General features: G+C 36.3%; 1 protein-coding gene and 1 pseudogene across 1 annotated transcript; one reads left to right on the plus strand and one right to left on the minus strand.

Annotated features, from left to right (window-relative positions):
- Positions 1-3,718: 3,718 nt before the first annotated feature.
- On the minus strand, positions 3,719-12,677 carry LOC141679164 (putative late blight resistance protein homolog R1A-3). Its single transcript, XM_074485673.1, has 6 exons — positions 9,677-12,677; positions 6,766-6,982; positions 5,620-6,147; positions 4,989-5,059; positions 4,413-4,560; positions 3,719-3,784 (listed from the first exon to the last, which is right to left on the minus strand). Exons 1-6 carry the CDS (start codon positions 12,553-12,555, stop codon positions 3,719-3,721), a joined length of 3,909 nt encoding a protein of 1,302 aa, XP_074341774.1. The 5' UTR covers positions 12,556-12,677.
- Positions 12,678-14,110: 1,433 nt separating this feature from the next.
- LOC141679165 (uncharacterized) lies at positions 14,111-16,022 on the plus strand (annotated as a pseudogene).
- The last annotated feature ends 758 nt before the right edge of the window (positions 16,023-16,780 follow it).

Raw genomic sequence — 16,780 nt, forward strand, 5'->3', positions numbered from 1 at the left:
GTATATTTTCTAATATGTACATGAGTCCGATACTTGGCCAAATATCAGGACACTTTATTACAATTCTTGATTATGAAAGACAATAGATCAAACACTTAAACTACACAACTTTTCTAAAGCTTACTGTATAAAACTCCATTAAAGTACCGATCAATCAAGCTTACAAGATCTTACTCTCATATCTACCTTCTAGCTACACTATCTCTATTCATTCATCTATATTTTCTATCAAGCAAGTTCAGAAATGTTGCAATACAGGTCTTATATGTCTGTCGCACAAGACCAGACTTCTAACAAACTTTACAACTAATTTTTCTAGTGAAAAGACAAGTTTAGCCCTTGTTTGACTTCGGCTTTGACTTCAGATGGATAGTCAACATCCCCCCCTCAAACTTGGCTGACCATCAGACATGCGCAAGTTTGTTCAGTAAAGACTTGAACTGTGTCGATGGCAGAATTTTGGTGAAAACATCAGCGAGTTGCAAGGTAGTTGGAACATCCTTCAAGAACTTTGTCCCTAGTAAAATGGATGTCAATCTCAATATGTTTTGTTCGTTCATGATGAACGGGAAAGTAAAATGGATGTCAATCTCAAGAACTTTGTCCCTAGTAAAATGGATGTCAATCTCAAGAACTTTGTCCCTGTTTTGTTTGTTCTTAGCAATGTGGATGGAACTTTGATTGTCACAATGTAAAGTAATTGGTCTGAGATCACTAACTCCTAGCTCCTCAAGAAGCTGAACAAGCCAAGTTATTTCTGAAGCAGCAGATGACATAGCCCTGTACTAAGCCTCAGATGAACTTTTAGAAACAGTTGCTTGCTTTTTAGACTTCCAGCTAATTGGAGAATTATAAAGTAACATCAGATAACCAGAAACTGATCTTCTTGTATCAGCACATGAACCCCAATCCGAATCAGAATAAGCTTGTAAAGAAAGTTTGTCAGAAGCTTTCAGGACAATACCTTGACCAGCTGTGGAACCAACATATTTGAGAGTATGTATCAAAGCATGATAGTGTGGCATTCTTGGTTGCTGCAAAAACTGACCCAGATATTGGACATTGTAGGAAAGATTAGGTCGTGTATGAGTTAAAAAATTTAACTTCCCAACCATACACCTATAAAATGTTGGATCATCATATAAAAAACCATCATGGGCTGTCAATTTCAAATTAATTGGTAATAGAGTGACCACATTCTTGAATTCTGTTAGACCAGCATCATGTAACAGTTCCTTTGTGAATTTCTTCTGAGTCAGCATAATACCAGATGACAAGTAACTAACCTCAATTCCAAAGAAAAAACTAAGCTTACCAAGATCCTTAATATTAAAAGTGATATCTAAATAATTTTTTAAATTGTGAAGGATATGTAAATCATCTCCAGTAAGGATGATAACATCCACATAAACAGCAGCAATGGCACACTTCAATCCATCTTTCCTAATGAACAAAGAATAATCATTTTTGGATTGAGAAAACCCTTTACTCAATAATTCTCCCAGCAACTTTGCAAACCATTGTCTGGATGCTTGCTTAAGACCATACAATGATTTAATCAGCTTACATACCTTGTTGTCAGGATTAAAATACCCTTCTGGAACAACCATATACACTTTCTCATACAAATCTCCATGAAGGAAGGCATTGTTAACATCTAACTGAAACAATGGCCAGTTGTGGCTAGCCGCAAGTGCAAGTAAACATCTGATAGTAGTCATCTTCACTACAGGGGAGAAGGTTTCTAGAAAATCAATCCCCCAATTTTGGTTAAACCCCTTTGCCACCAATCTGGCTTTAAACCTTTCAACCTCCCCATCTACTTTGAGTTTGATTTTATACACCCATTTACAACCAATGGGCTTCTTAACAGCAGGTAAATCAACCAGAATCCAAGTATTGTTTTCTTCTAAAGCTTCTATTTCTTTTTCTATGGCCTCAATCGATTTAGGGTCCTTAATAGTTTCTTTATAATTGATAGGTTCAACTAAAGATTCACAAGTAGCAATAAGAGACTTATGTGTGTCAGGAAAAACAGAATAGGAGACTAGATTGCACCAATGACTCTCTTCTTGGTAAACAATTGAATTGCATACATAGTCACTTAGATAAGAAGGTAGAACAATAGCTCTTGAACTTCTTCTGATATGAAGATCAGAAGAATTGTCATTTTGTGAACCATCAGAATTATCAGAATTGAAATCAGAATTAGAATGAAATTCAAAATTTTGATAATCTGAAGTGTGTGACTCATTCTGAAAAACTTATGGAATATTATCAAAACACTGAGGAGAAAATTCAGTAGATGTGGGAAGAAAGAATTGAAATTTTGTGGAATTTTTATCAGAATTAGGAATATGGAAAGGAAAATGTTGTTCATGGAACAACACATCTCTAGGTATAGTAATTTCTAGAGTATCAGTATTGAGAACTTTATAACCTTTCTGTCCTGCAGGATAGCCAATAAAGACATGTAGAATAGCTCTTGGTGCAAATTTGTGTCTATCATGTTTCAAAATTGAAATAAAACATAAACATCCAAAAGTCCTGAAATGATCTATATGAGGAGGAAGACCTTGTAATTTCTGGTAAGGACTGATATTTTTCAATACTGATAAAGGCATCTTATTTATGATATGAACAGCTGCGAGAAGGCACTCTCCCCAGAACTGAATAGGAAGGTTTGATTGAAAAAATAGTGATCTAGTTGTGTCTAATATATGTCTGTGTTTTCTCTTCACAACACCATTCTGTTGTGGAGTATAAAAACAATTTTCCGATGAATAATGCCTTTTAATTGAAACAGTGTCTTCATACCACCTTGACAAAACTCAAGTGCATTATCAGTCCTAACTATATTAGGAACAGTTTTGAACTGATTGTGTATATACTCAAATAAATCACTTGCAATTTTCACAACTTCTGACTTATGCAATCATCCACTATAGTTAAAAAATATCTATAGCCACCATGTGTAAATTCTCTACAAGGTCCCCAAGTATCAAAATGCAGTAATTGAAAAGCTCTTTCAATTGAAGTATTGCTATCAGGAAATGGAACTCTTACTTGTTTAGCTGTAGGGCATATCTGACAAATACTTTCCAATTTGCAAGGCTTATCAAATATATTAGCAATATGATGCAACATAGCAGGTGGTAGATGACCCATCCTTAAGTGCCAAAGTTTTATCTTATTCTCTTCATCTTTACTATTTTTTCTGTGGTTGCTGTATTAACTTTGGAGGAGATAATCTGAGATGACACTTTTTCTTCTTGTCCCTCCAAGTAATACAATCCATGTTTGAATTTACCAAGAAGCTGTGGCCTCTGTAAAAGGCCCTGAACAAAACATTCTTGATCATTAAAAGTGATTGAACAATTCAAATCTTTGCAAAGTTTTGGTATAGAAATCAAGTTATATTTGAAGTCAGGTACAAATAACACATCAGTCAGCATTAAATCATTTTGAAGTTGAACTGTTCCCATTTATTTAATGAGGACTTTTGTACCATCAGGTATAGTAATATATGTTGCAGGCCCTTGAATATTTTCAAAAGTGGAAAATATAGATAGGTCACTGCACATGCGGTCAGTTGCCCCACTATCCACAATTCAATTGAAACCAGTAGAAGATATAAGGCAATACTTACCTGTTGCACTAGCAGTCTTTGAATGATTATCTCTGTCTTCTGATTGAGTATCCTTAAATATCAGTTTCATCAATTGTTGATATTGATTTGCTGTAAAGACAACATTGTCTTCTCCTTTATTTTCTCCTGATTGAACTACTGCTGCTTTCTTTTCTTTATCATGCTTTAAATTCTGTGGATAGCCATGAATTTTATAACACCTCTGTATAGTATGTCCTGGAATTTTGCAATTTTCACAAAAAAATCTGCTTTTGTTGTCATTCTGAGTAAAATTCCTTTTATCATAACCCTTACTCTTGAACCTTTCTGAGAACTGTCTTCTGTTAGCAATATAAGAAATACCACCATCTACAACTGAAACAGATTGGTAAGCTTTCTTGTGATTTTCTTCTTGTACTAGCATCATGTAAACATGAGAGATAGTTGGCAGTGGACTCATTACTAGAATGTTCCCCCTAATCATCTCAAAAGCATCATTCAGCTTCATCAAAAACTCTATCAACCTTCTGTCTTCTTATGATTTTATCAGTTTCTGAGTAATTTGACAAGTACAATTTGTGCAATTACAACTCTGGATTGGATAAGCTGCATCTAGTTGATCCCACAACATCTTGATCTTAGTATAGTAATTCGAGATGTTATCATTTCCTTGCCTAATTTCATACAATGACTGTTGCAATCCATACAAGAAAGTTCCATATGCTTGACCATATCTATCAGCTAGATTCTCCCAAATTTCTTTTGCAGAATTGAAATACAATACACTCCTAGCCAAATTCTGATCCAAAACTCCAAGAATCCAAGAAATCATCGTACTATTACATCTTTCCCAAGCTTTGTATGATAGATCTGTAGTTGCAGGTGTTGCAATTGTTCCATCAACAAATCCACATTTGTTTTTAGCCAACAAACTGATGAGAAACGATCTTTTCCAGTCATTATAGCCAGTTCCATCAAACTTGATTGAAACTAATTTCATTCCAGGATTATCAGAAGGATGCAAATAAGAATGAGATGAAGGATCTTGAGATGGATCAATTTGATGAACGATATTAGAAGTTGATGCAGACATTATTGCTTTCTCAATCAACAAGAAAACTCAAGGCAAATGTAATCTCGAGAGAGTAAGATACAAAAACTTCAAGAAATAGATTATCAAATCTCGAAAGAAATTATACAAGGAAATAGATGAACAATCTATCAAGTTTCAAGAAACTATCAATGTTTACGATGATTCACAACTAAATCTTTCAACAATCAAAGAAGAAAGTAACACAAATAATTAAGAATCGAAGAAACGAGATTCATGATGTTACCAAAGAAGACGATCTAAATCAACTGGATAATCATGAATTTCTTGACATTCAGTCGCAGAACCGTGAACTGGTGCTCTGATACCATATTGCAATTCTTGATTATGAAAGACAATAGATCAAACACTTAAACTACACAACTTTTATAAAGCTTACTGTATAAAACTCCATTAAAGTACCGATCAATCAAGCTTACAAGATCTTACTCTCATTTCTACCTTCTAGCTACACTATCTCAATTCATTCATCTATATTTTCTATCAAGCAAGTTCAGAAATGTCGCAATACAGGTCTTATATGTCTGTCGCACAAGACCAGACTTCTAACAAACTTTACAACTAACTTTTCTAGTGAAAAAACAAGTTTAGCCCTTGTTTGACTTCAGCTTTGACTGCAGAGTTGACTTCAGATGGATAGTCAACACACTTTTAGAGCCGAGTCTGAGTAACATAGGGTATATGATCGAATGAGCTCGAATTATAAACAATCCTAGGATTATAATCCTTGAAGGAAACAGTGTCTCAGCCCTAAAACACAGTTCATGATGATGCCTACTGGAATCGTGAAGCTTCATGTTTCTGTCCTGTCGCGCATTGGTTTAGTCAGTCCAGGATTGAGAAGGATTTTAAGTGAATCATTACCAATGCTCTCTTGCACTTTCTGCATATCCTTTGCAGAATCTGTAGCTGCATCACTGTAGCCACTTATCTCAAGCCACTCAAGCGTGCATATATTACCGAATTCTTCTGGAATCTCCATCAGATATGGACATCGGTAGACCTGTAAGTTCTGTAGTACTGAGAAATGCATACGACTAGCTGTCCAAGTCACCAAATCCTGTTCATCGATCTTCAAAAATTCGAGAGAAGGGAATGCTTCTGGAGTTGGTTCCCAGTCTTTACCGACAAAGGCATGAAATTTCAGCTTGAGACATTTAAGGTTAGGTATCATCTCGAAGATCCAAGCAGCCTCCCAATCTAAACAAGTATTGGACAAAGTAAAATTTTTAAGACTTCCGGGGAATATAGTTGAAATGCTCAGTCTTACACCTTCACGAAAAGGAATTGTGTTTAACAACTTCAATGTTTCGAGCTGCATTAAATGGCCTAGATCAGGGCATTTCAAATCGCCCCTCGTTGTTGTCAATAGTCCACAAAGACTTAGCTTTTGCAAATCCTCAAGTGGCTGACTATTGACATGGACCGCAAGTTATCTAACAGTAATTCTCAGTTAGTATTGAATCAAGTCTTGGGCAATTTACGTACCAAATCTATTCCTTTGGTGAAATATCTAGAGGAAATAAGGACTCGATTACTTCACTTCAAGGTAGCCTCACTCCAAGGGGTCCCAAGAAACTAAAACCTTAGAGCCGATTCTCTGGTGAGGTTAACGACAAACGAACAAATGGTTTGTGAAGGTCCTATATATCATGTAGTACTATCCTTCCCTATGGTATCCTCTAGTATATGCACTCCACAATCTTTGCTTATCCTATCGTATGGCCCTAATTGAATGACTCCCCTCCTAATATACCTACAACATGGCATTCTTCCTAAAAACCGCAAAGCTACCTAATCTCTAAGGGGAAAGGTCAGTCATTATACGCTTATCGATGACCAGCTCTATCGAAGGTCCTTTCTAGCCCTTCTTCTCAAATGCATTGATATAGACGAATCCAATTACTGTATGCTAGAAGTTCATGAAGGACTTTGTGGAAGTAATTCCTTTGATGAAGCTCTGGCTCATAAAGTGTCACGCCAAGGATTTTACTGGCCTTCACTTCGACATGATTGTCTTAATTACGTTAAAAGATGTCCCAAATGTCAACTTTTTTCTACGGTTCCTAGGCAATCTCATGTTCTCCCTACTGACATTCTCTCTCTCATCACATTCAACACTTGGGAGATAGATATCATGGTTCCCTTCCCTCCGGCTCGAGACAACAGTAAATTCCTCATTGTCGCCATCGATTACATGATCAAATGGGTAGAGGCTAAGGCTGTAGCCCATACTACGACCACTGTTTGCAGAAAATTCCTACATAAATACATTATCACCTGCTTCGGCATATCTCGTACCCTAATTACCAATAACGGCCGTTGGTTCATTGATGGTGAGTTTGAATAATATTTGAATGCTTATGTTATTCAACATTGCAGGTCCTCCGTAACTTATCCCCAATCTAATGGACAAGTCGAAGTTACTAATCGTGGTCTTTTGCAAAGCTTGAGAAAAAATCTACAGGATAAAAAAGACTTTATGGGCCGAGGAATTGCCCAATATTCTTTGGGCCTACATAACTGATACCTGGAAGCCCACGAAAGAAAGTATATTCTGTCTCACATATGGAGCTGAAGCTCTGATACCCGTGAACCATCCATGCACTGAGTCGAAGAGTTTCTTTGCCGGTTATCTTAGAATATGATATTTTGGGCTTTGAATTATTGAAGTTGTATTCGGATGATGCTGAGTTTAAAGATTTATGGGTCAAGTGTAGTAGAAATCACCCATCTGCAGATTTCCATGTTCAAGATGGCTACTTGTTTAAAGGTAATCAATTATGCATTCATTGTCCTTCATTGAGAGAAAAACTTATTCGTGATCTTTATGGTGGTGGACTTAGTGGACACCTGGGCCGAGATAAAACCATTGCTAGTTTGGAGGAGAGGTACCATTGGCCTCACTTGAGAAAAGACGTGGGTGCAATTGTGAGAAAATGTTATACTTGTCAAGTTTCTAAAGGATAGTCTCAAAATACTGGTCTTTATATGCCTTTACCTGTTCCCGATGATATTTGGGTGGATTTGTCCATGGATTTTGTGCTTAGGCTCCCTCGTACTCAACGAGGTGTCGATTCTATATTCGTGGTTGTTGATAGATTTTCCAAGATGACACACTTTATTGCATGTAAGAAGACTGCGGATGCATCAAACATAGCCAAACTGTTTTTAGGGAGGTTGTGAGCTTACACGGAGTGTCAAAGTTTATTACTTCAGATAGGGATACAAAATTTCTTAGTCACTTTTGGATAACTTTGTGCAGGATGTTTGGAACAACTTTAAATAGGAGTTCTACTGCTCATCCTCAAACTGATGGGCAAACTGAGGTAACTAATCGAACCTTGGGAAATATGATTTGAAGTGTTTGTGGTGAGAAGCCGAATCAGTGGTATTTGGCTTTGTCTCAGGTGGAATTTGCTTACAATAGCGTTGTTCACTCTGCAACAGGAAAGTCACCTTTCTACATAGTATATACTTCTGTTCCCAAGCATATAGTTGATTTAGTCAGGTTACCCAAGGCACCGGGAATTAGCGTAGCAGCAGAGAATGTGGCTCAAGAAATTAATTTCGTGAAAGAAAGTGTCAAGGCAAGGATTGAAGCTACAGGAAAGAAGAACAAAATTGCCGCAGACTGCGAAAGAGAGTCTAGGTTTTTAAAGAGGGAAATGAGTTGATGGTGTTCTTGCGTAAGGAGAGGTTTCCGGTTGGAACATACAATAAGTTACAACCTCGAAATTATTGCCCGTTTAAAGTGACACGGAGGATCAATGACAATGCTTATGTTGTGGTTATTCCAGATTTCATGAACATCTTTAATACGTTCAATGTGGCTGATATATATGAGTACCATGGGGATTCTGTTTTATATTATGATGAGAACTTGGGGTCGAGTTTTTCAGAGGTGGAGGAGACTGATGTAGGACAGCTTGCTGCGAATATTGAGGATGCTAAGGATCGGAAAAAGGGCACAAGAAAAGGGAACACATGATCACGCTACTGAGAAGGGATGATGGCATGATCACGCTTTGGAATGGCATGGTCATGCCAAACTAGAAAATTCCAACAGTTGATACTTGGTGGTTGTGCATGATTATGTCATGTTGTCTTATAATAATTATTTTATTTTTAATTCGGATTTGGTTTTATTTATTTTGTTTTAGGGTTTTATATCCCTACCTATATAAACATCAACATTATATATTATTATCTTATTTATTAATAAAAAATCCTTGAGAATTTTCTCATCTTTCTGGTGGATTCAGAGTTATTTTTTCGAATTCGTACTTGCAAATTGGTGTTTGTTCTTAAGGATTAGCGCTTGCTTATCCTACGCTTCCGTGTTGCGTCAAAATTAAAGTGAAGTTAGGCATGCTGACAAGCCTGTAAAGATGCTCCATTATTAACTGATCAAGCATACATTTTGTCTAAGGCTTTCTAGATTCCTTTATCTGAAAATCTAAAAACCATAACAATTTTCGTGAAAATAGACTTTTAAATAATCATACAAATTCTACAATATTTTACACAATTTTATGCTCTTGGAACAAGTACTTGCTTAATAGTCCAAAAATTATGCAAAGGCCTAACCTTCAAATACATTATACATAATTTCTCCTAATGTAGTAATACACGGGGAGATGATCTGTTTTACTCGAAATCTTCATTTTACCTCCAAGTACCGTGTCGGACACTCGACACTCAGATACGGACACTCGGACTTGGACACTTATTTTAGGCCAAAAACATGTATATTTTTTAAAATGTTACCGAGTATAAGTATCAGGACACTTCTAACCGAGTTTGAGTAACATAGGGTATATAATCGAATGAGCTCGAATTATAAACAATCCCAGGATTATAATCCTTAAAGGAAACAGTCTCTCAGCCCTAAAACACTGTTCATGATGATGCCTACTGGAATCGTGAAGCTTCATCTTTCTGCCCTGTCGTGCATTGGTTTAGTCAGTCCAGGATTGAGAAGTATTTTAAGCGAATCATTACCAATGCTCTCTTGCTCTTTCTGCATATCCTTTGCAGAATTTGTAGCTGAATCACTACAGCCACTTATCTCAAGCCACTGAAGCGTGCATATATTACCAAAGTCTTCTGGAATCTCCATTAGATATGGACATCGGTACACCTGTAAGTGCTGTAGTACTGAGAAATGCATACGACTAGCTGTCCAAGTCACCAAATCCAGTTCATCGATCTTCAAAAATTCGAGAGAAGGGAATGCTTCTGGAGTTGTTTTCCAGTCTTTACCGACAAATGCATGAAATTTTAACTTGAGACATTTAAGGTTAGGTATCATCTCGAAGATCCAAGCATCCTCCCAATCTAAACAAGTATTGGACAAAGTAAGATTTTTAAGACTTCCGGGGAATATGGTTGAAATGCTCAGTCTTACACCTTCGCGAAAAGGAACTGTATTTAACAACTTCAATGTTTCGAGCTGCATTAAATGGCCTAGATCAGGGCATTTCAAATCCCCGGTAGTTGTTGTCAATGGTCCACAAAGACCTAATTTCTGCAGATTAGGAGCTCGAGCTAAGATATTTTTACAAGGTCTAGTAGGGCTTACTAGCGACATGCACCTCAAGTTCTGCAATAAAGTAGACTCGTCTTCAAGATTAGAGGAATCCAAAAGATTTTCGCCTGATTTGATACAAAGATGTTTCAGGTTTATTAGCTTCCACATTTTACCTGGAACAACGATATCCATCCTCGATGTCATCATAAGTGTCTGGAGTTCTCTAAGCTGTGATATAGAATCCGGAGGGTTACCTGATCTAAATCGAATTTCCAAGTACCTTAAGTGTACTAGTTGCAATAGTTCAGTTGGAAATACAAGCAATTCTATGGATGATAGATCCAAAGACCTTATTTGTTTAGAGGTATCCCATAAAACTGATACATGTTTAAACATCGACTGGGATAGTTCAGAAGTATAGCAAGAACAGTTTGATGGAATAGCAAGGACATTAGTGCTGAGCAGAAGTTGACACTTTGGAGTCGGATTTACTAGAGAATGAGGACATGAAAAAGAGTGTTTATTGTGCCTGTATAAATCTGGTGAAAAGTACTCTTCCTCGGCTTTTCTTAAGCACAAGTCACGCAAGAGGTCATGTATGTGGCATGTTTTGATTGCATTGCTAGACCCTTTCTTACCTACAATAACTAGACTTCTGTTAATAAGATCCATCAAGTAGTCTTCTGCAATATCCTCTAAACTCCTATTTGCGCCATCCTGGCTTATAAACCCCTCCGCGATCCATAACCAGATCAACTTACTTACCGGGATGTCATAGTCTTCTGGGAATGCTCCAAAGGACAGAAAGCAAGGTCTCAGGTGCTGAGGCAGGTGGTCATAACTCAGTGCCAGTGTATTCATGTATTGATTATAATCGCTTAGAATGTATGAACTTACGTGTTCTTCAATCTGCGCCCACCATTCTATCTCAAAATTGTTCTTAAGTAGTCCAGCAATCACAACAATAGCAAGAGGCAAACCATGACATTTCTTTGTAATGCTCTTTCCAAGTGAACTCAAATTCCCAAAGAAATTTCCATCTCTGAGAAGTTTTCTTTTAAACAAATCAAAACTCTCCTCTTCTGTAAGAAAACGCAAACATAGCGGATTCCCATCAGACTGTGCATACAAAGCAACTTCTTTGAGCCGGGTAGTCAGCATGATTCTACTACCATTATTGTCATCTGGAAAACATCTCTTAAAATCATTCCACGCGTTTATGCTCCATATATCATCAATCACAATAAGGTATCTCCGAACCTTTAAAGCACGATACAAGGCATGGGCTAACAAATCATCATTCATCTGAAAAACCTCATTAGTAATCTCAGTAACAGACCTTAAAATACTAATCAATAAATCCCTCTTAGAATAAACCTGAGAACAAGTCACCCATGCTCGAGTATAAAAGTACGATACCACATAAGGATCATTGTAAAGTTTTCTAGCTAAAGTAGTCTTACCAAGTCCAGCCATCCCTACAATTGAGATCACTTCAAGCTTCTTCCTTGTGATAGACGCGAGTTGTTGAAGTAAACTACTCGCCTCTTCTTGGAATCCGACAACAACTTCCCCCTGTTGAAACTTGTTGCTGTCAAAAATCTGGGAAGAGAAGTCTTGGGCCAAATATTCCTCTTGTCCTGCCTCCTCAATATCCATACAATAATCCGCTTTGAATGCAGGTAGTTCAAGATCCAGAGGATCATCAAAATTAAAACATCGAACAAATTCTTCCTCCTTGTATCCATGGATCCATTTGTTCCTAAAATCAAACATAAACTTTGAAGCCTTAAAGAACACAAACACTTCAACTGCTAGTCGGTCTCCAACACGACCAAGATCAGGAGGATCAGCAAAATTTAAAAGGCCAACACTTGTTCTCACATTCTTATACTTAAGTATCGTAGTAACGAGAACATGCAGTGTTCTGTCTGCCAGCAACTCAGAAACAGAATCCTCATCTGTCAGCCTATACCATCGCGATGTTTCAGATAAGTACTTGAGCCTTCCAACAAAAAATGCAATCTGATTTCTTTGTACAGGAAGCCAGTTAGGATATGTAAGAAGCCTGTTGACTTCGAAAAACAAACGATGAAAAAAATGATCTCTTATGGATTTAGGAGCTGCAGGTTTTTTCCTGTAAGGTCTGATCTCTTTTCTTTTCTCTGCCAAATCTCTCCAAGATTCTAATCTCTTTCTCCTCCATCTCTTTCTGCAGAGAAAAAAAGATATCTTTTCTTGAATGACATCTATGTGTTTTTTAAGCTCACTGATAAACTCCATGACAATGAACAAGTTCTTAGACTTCCCTGCAGAAACCTTTAATCTACAAAATTAAAAACTTGGTTTATGATGCAGTTGAGTATAAATTATTTCTCTCTGAATAGTCAATAATAATGCAGTTGGAGAAAATTATGAATGGCCCATAAATGTATTCAAAAACTTGGACTAAATCATTGCTAAATTTCAAAGATTAACGAGTCAACCCTTTTTTCTTTAATTTCTTGATTTCTGAGAGGGATGTTACTGTTGCGAGAGCGACAAAGATAGACCTGCCAATATGGACCAAAAACCCGGACCAAACCGAACCAAAATAACCTGCTATATTAGTCGCATTAGCAAGACTTCAAGCCCCGGTAGCTCAGCGTAACTTTTTTTTTATTTTGGTGCGTACTTTTTGATAATTAATCACACACGCCCACACCAAAGTCGAACTCTTGATAATTAGTGTCACTAGTTACTTATAAAGTTATCATTAAAAGGTTATATCTTAACGAATAAATAAGACTGCACATTAGGGGTACAGTAATAATAAACTTTGTTGATCAAAGATCATTATAGCATCTCCAACAAGCTCTTAAGTGGAAAAATAAAGAGCATTGTTAAAATTGGAGCTCCAAGACACTCTTACAATTAAGTGGAAAAATAAAGAGCATTGTCAAAATTGAAGCTCCAAAAGACTCTTACAGGCTCTTTAGAGCACATGCAACGCAGTCCCATTTGGGTTCTTGGGACGCGCAATGTGTCTTGGAAAGAAAAAAATAGAGACCAACTGTATTGGAGTGAATTTAGAAAAGAGGTCCCGTCCCACCACCCCAGACCGGTCCACTTCATTTGTTTTTTTTATTATCTCTCTCCTGCATATCTACTGCATGTTTTCTTTACTGTCAAAAAGTAATTATAACGTTTACTTTTAAACGGTAATATTTCTCTCTTATAAATACCAATTCTCAAACCCCTATTATTCACACTCCTTACTTTTCAAAAAATTATTAGCAAAAGATGAATCCAAATAATACCTCATCTTCAAATCAAAATTCAGATCCTCAAAATTCAAACCCTCAATTTCCATATCCATATTCAAATCCTTATTTTCCAAACCCACAAAATTTAACCTTTAATTCTCAAAATCCGAATTCTCAATACCAATTTCCACATTCTCAAAATTCTACATATCCATTTTCATATCCTCAAAATTCTCCATATCAGTTTCAATTTCCTACGTATTCAAATTCACAATTTGAAACCCAAAAAGCACCTATCAATTTTCAAAATTCTCCCGAAACGCAAGTCCCAGCCTTTGGTCGCGAAAATATTATTGATCTGAATGATGATTGTGAGGAAACCGAAGAGGTACGAGAAATTATTGGTCAGTGAAAGTGGGTTGAGGATAAACTCTTAATCAATGCATGGTTGAATGTGTCAATTGATCCACTAATCGGTACTGATCAAAAAGCCGAAGCATTTTGGGACCGAATTCATCAGTATTTTGAAGAATATAATACTGGTGTGATTAAGAGAGGAGTTGTGGCAATAAAAAAAAGGTGACAACGAATAAATGAAGGTGCTCAAAAATTTGGATCGTGTTACGACGAGGCTTAGCGAAATATCGGAAGCGGTTCGAACTTGGACAACATAATTGAAGATGCTCATGCACGTCATTTAAATTATTACAAGAAAAAGTCTAACTTTAAGGGTCATTGGCGTGAGCTTCGTAAACATCCCAAATGGAGAAAACCTGCAATTAGTGCAAGTTCTAAAAGAACTAAATTAAGTAGTTATGGAGCGTACTCATCAGAGGGAAATAATGATACACCAACATCTGATGATTGTGAACCGGTTCGTCCTAAATATACAAAAGCTGCTAAAAGAAAGGTAAAGGGGAAGGCAACAGCTGCAGAAGTTGAAGAGTATGAATATTTACAAGTTAATGACTTCAGAAAGATGAACATAATAGATACAATAAATGAAATTTGTCAAAAAGAAATTGAGACGCAACAAAAGGAGCTTGAGGCGAAGCAAGCTGAGATGGATTTACAAGTCATTTTGGCGAAACTACTAAGATGAATGATACTCAGCGGAAGGCTCATGCAAAATTGCTTGAAAAAATTATGGCAAAAAATTAGTGTTTATCATTTCTTGTTTGTTTTTATTTGTTTGTAAACTAGCCGTTGGAAGTTAGTGGTTGTTTTTATTTGTTTGTAAACTAGCCGTTGAAAGTTAGTGGTTGTTTTTATTTGTTTGTAAACTAGCTGTTGGAATATATTCGTTTTTGCCTTCTATATAAAAATGATATATCATCTTTTTCAATTAATATCAACATTAATCAAACACCCACACTAGAAAGCGTCACTGAAGAATTCACTGAAGAATTTATTGAAGAGTTTTGGGATGACACTAAAAATAATCGCCGACTCGAGCTCTTTCATAAAATATATGGACAGAATTCAACATCCACGCCTCGAAAAAGTATTTATAGAGACCGTGAAGCAGGTCATCATCGTCTAGTGAATGATTATTTTTTACCAAATCCAGTATATCCAGAAAATATATTTCGACGAAGATTTCGTATGGGAAGAAATGTCTTTCTTCGTATTGTGGATGTTGTTTCAAATTTTGATCCATACTTTCAACAGAGGATTGATGCTGTGGGAAGAAAAGGTTTATCACCTTTACAAAAATGCACTGCAGCAATGCGTATATTGGCATACGGTGTATCTGCTGACGCTGTTAATGATTATGTTCGTATTGGAGAGAGTACTGCGGTTGAATGTTTTAAGAAATTCGTATCCAATGTAATTACGATATTTGAGGGTGAATACTTACGAAAGCCGAACTCAAATGACATGGAACGTCTATTACAAATGGGCGAGGCTCGTGGCTTTCCTGGTATGATGTGCAGTATTTATTGCATGCACTGGCAATGGAAAAATTGTCCAAAAACATGGAAATGAATGTTCATGAGTGGTCATAAAGGAGTTGCAACAATTATACTGGAAGCGGTTGCTTCATCTGATCTATAGATATGTCATGCATTTTTTGGAGTTGCTGGATCAAATAATTACATAAATGTTTTAGATCGATCAACAGTATTTGATGATGTGCTACAAGGTCGTGCGCCAAAGGTTAATTATACTATCAATGAAAATAATTATAATATTGGATATTACTTAACAGATGGAATATATCCGGAATGGGCAACATTCGTTAAAACAATACCACGTCCACAAGGTGAGAAAAGAAAATTATTTTCAAAATATCAAGAAAGCCAACGAAAAGATGTTGAACGAATGTTTGGTGTGTTACAGTCCCGTTGTGCAATTGTACGTGGTCTGACACGCTTTTGGGACAAAACAGATCTTGGGAGAATTATGAGGGCATGCATCATAATACATAATATGATTGTCGAAGATGAAAGGGACACATATGCCACTCGATTTGGTCCATTACCGACTTATGAGATGCAATAAATGGCTTATTACAACCAAACTTAGGTAAAACACCTTCTGTGTCGTATGAAACATATATTTAAAACAGCATGCAGATGCGTGATAAACGGGCACATCGTTAGCTACAAAAAGACTTGGTTGAGCATATCTCGCAGTTCCACGAGAATCATTATTTTTTTATTATAACGTTTAAAATATAATGTTTTCTTTTATGCTCTTTTTTATTTCATGATTTTTAATAATATGATGCATTTAATTTTTAGGACATGTTTTTTTATTTAATAATATTTTTAAAATTTTTAATCCCTTTTAATTTAATTATTACAATTTTAATATTAATAAAGTAAATTTAAATTCAAATTATAAAATTATTTTGTTAAATATTTATAATAATAATAATAATATTAGAGACCCTAAAAATCTGGAAAATAGGCTTTGCACGGGAGGGATGGGGGGTCATTTTTTTACAAACCCGCTTACGTTGTGTTTGGTTCAACGGAGGGGAGGGATTTTAATAGAGGGAAGGGAAGGGGAGGATAGGGATATAGTTTTAATTATGTTTGGTTGAAGGAAGGGAGGGGAGGGGAATTAACTCATTTTTATGTTTGGTAGAGAAGGGGAATGGAGGAGTTTATAATTAAAATTACATATAAGTCCTTTATATGCATTTCACAGTTCCTCGTTTCCTGCATATAACATGCACCAATAATAAATATTGTAAATATACTTCATGTAAAGTTTTATAGTAAACTATAATATGTAAGCACTTATACGTATAA

The sequence above is a fragment of the Apium graveolens genome, chromosome 8 (genome assembly GCF_009905375.1).
Source record: "Apium graveolens cultivar Ventura chromosome 8, ASM990537v1, whole genome shotgun sequence".
Lineage (NCBI taxonomy): Eukaryota > Viridiplantae > Streptophyta > Magnoliopsida > Apiales > Apiaceae > Apium > Apium graveolens.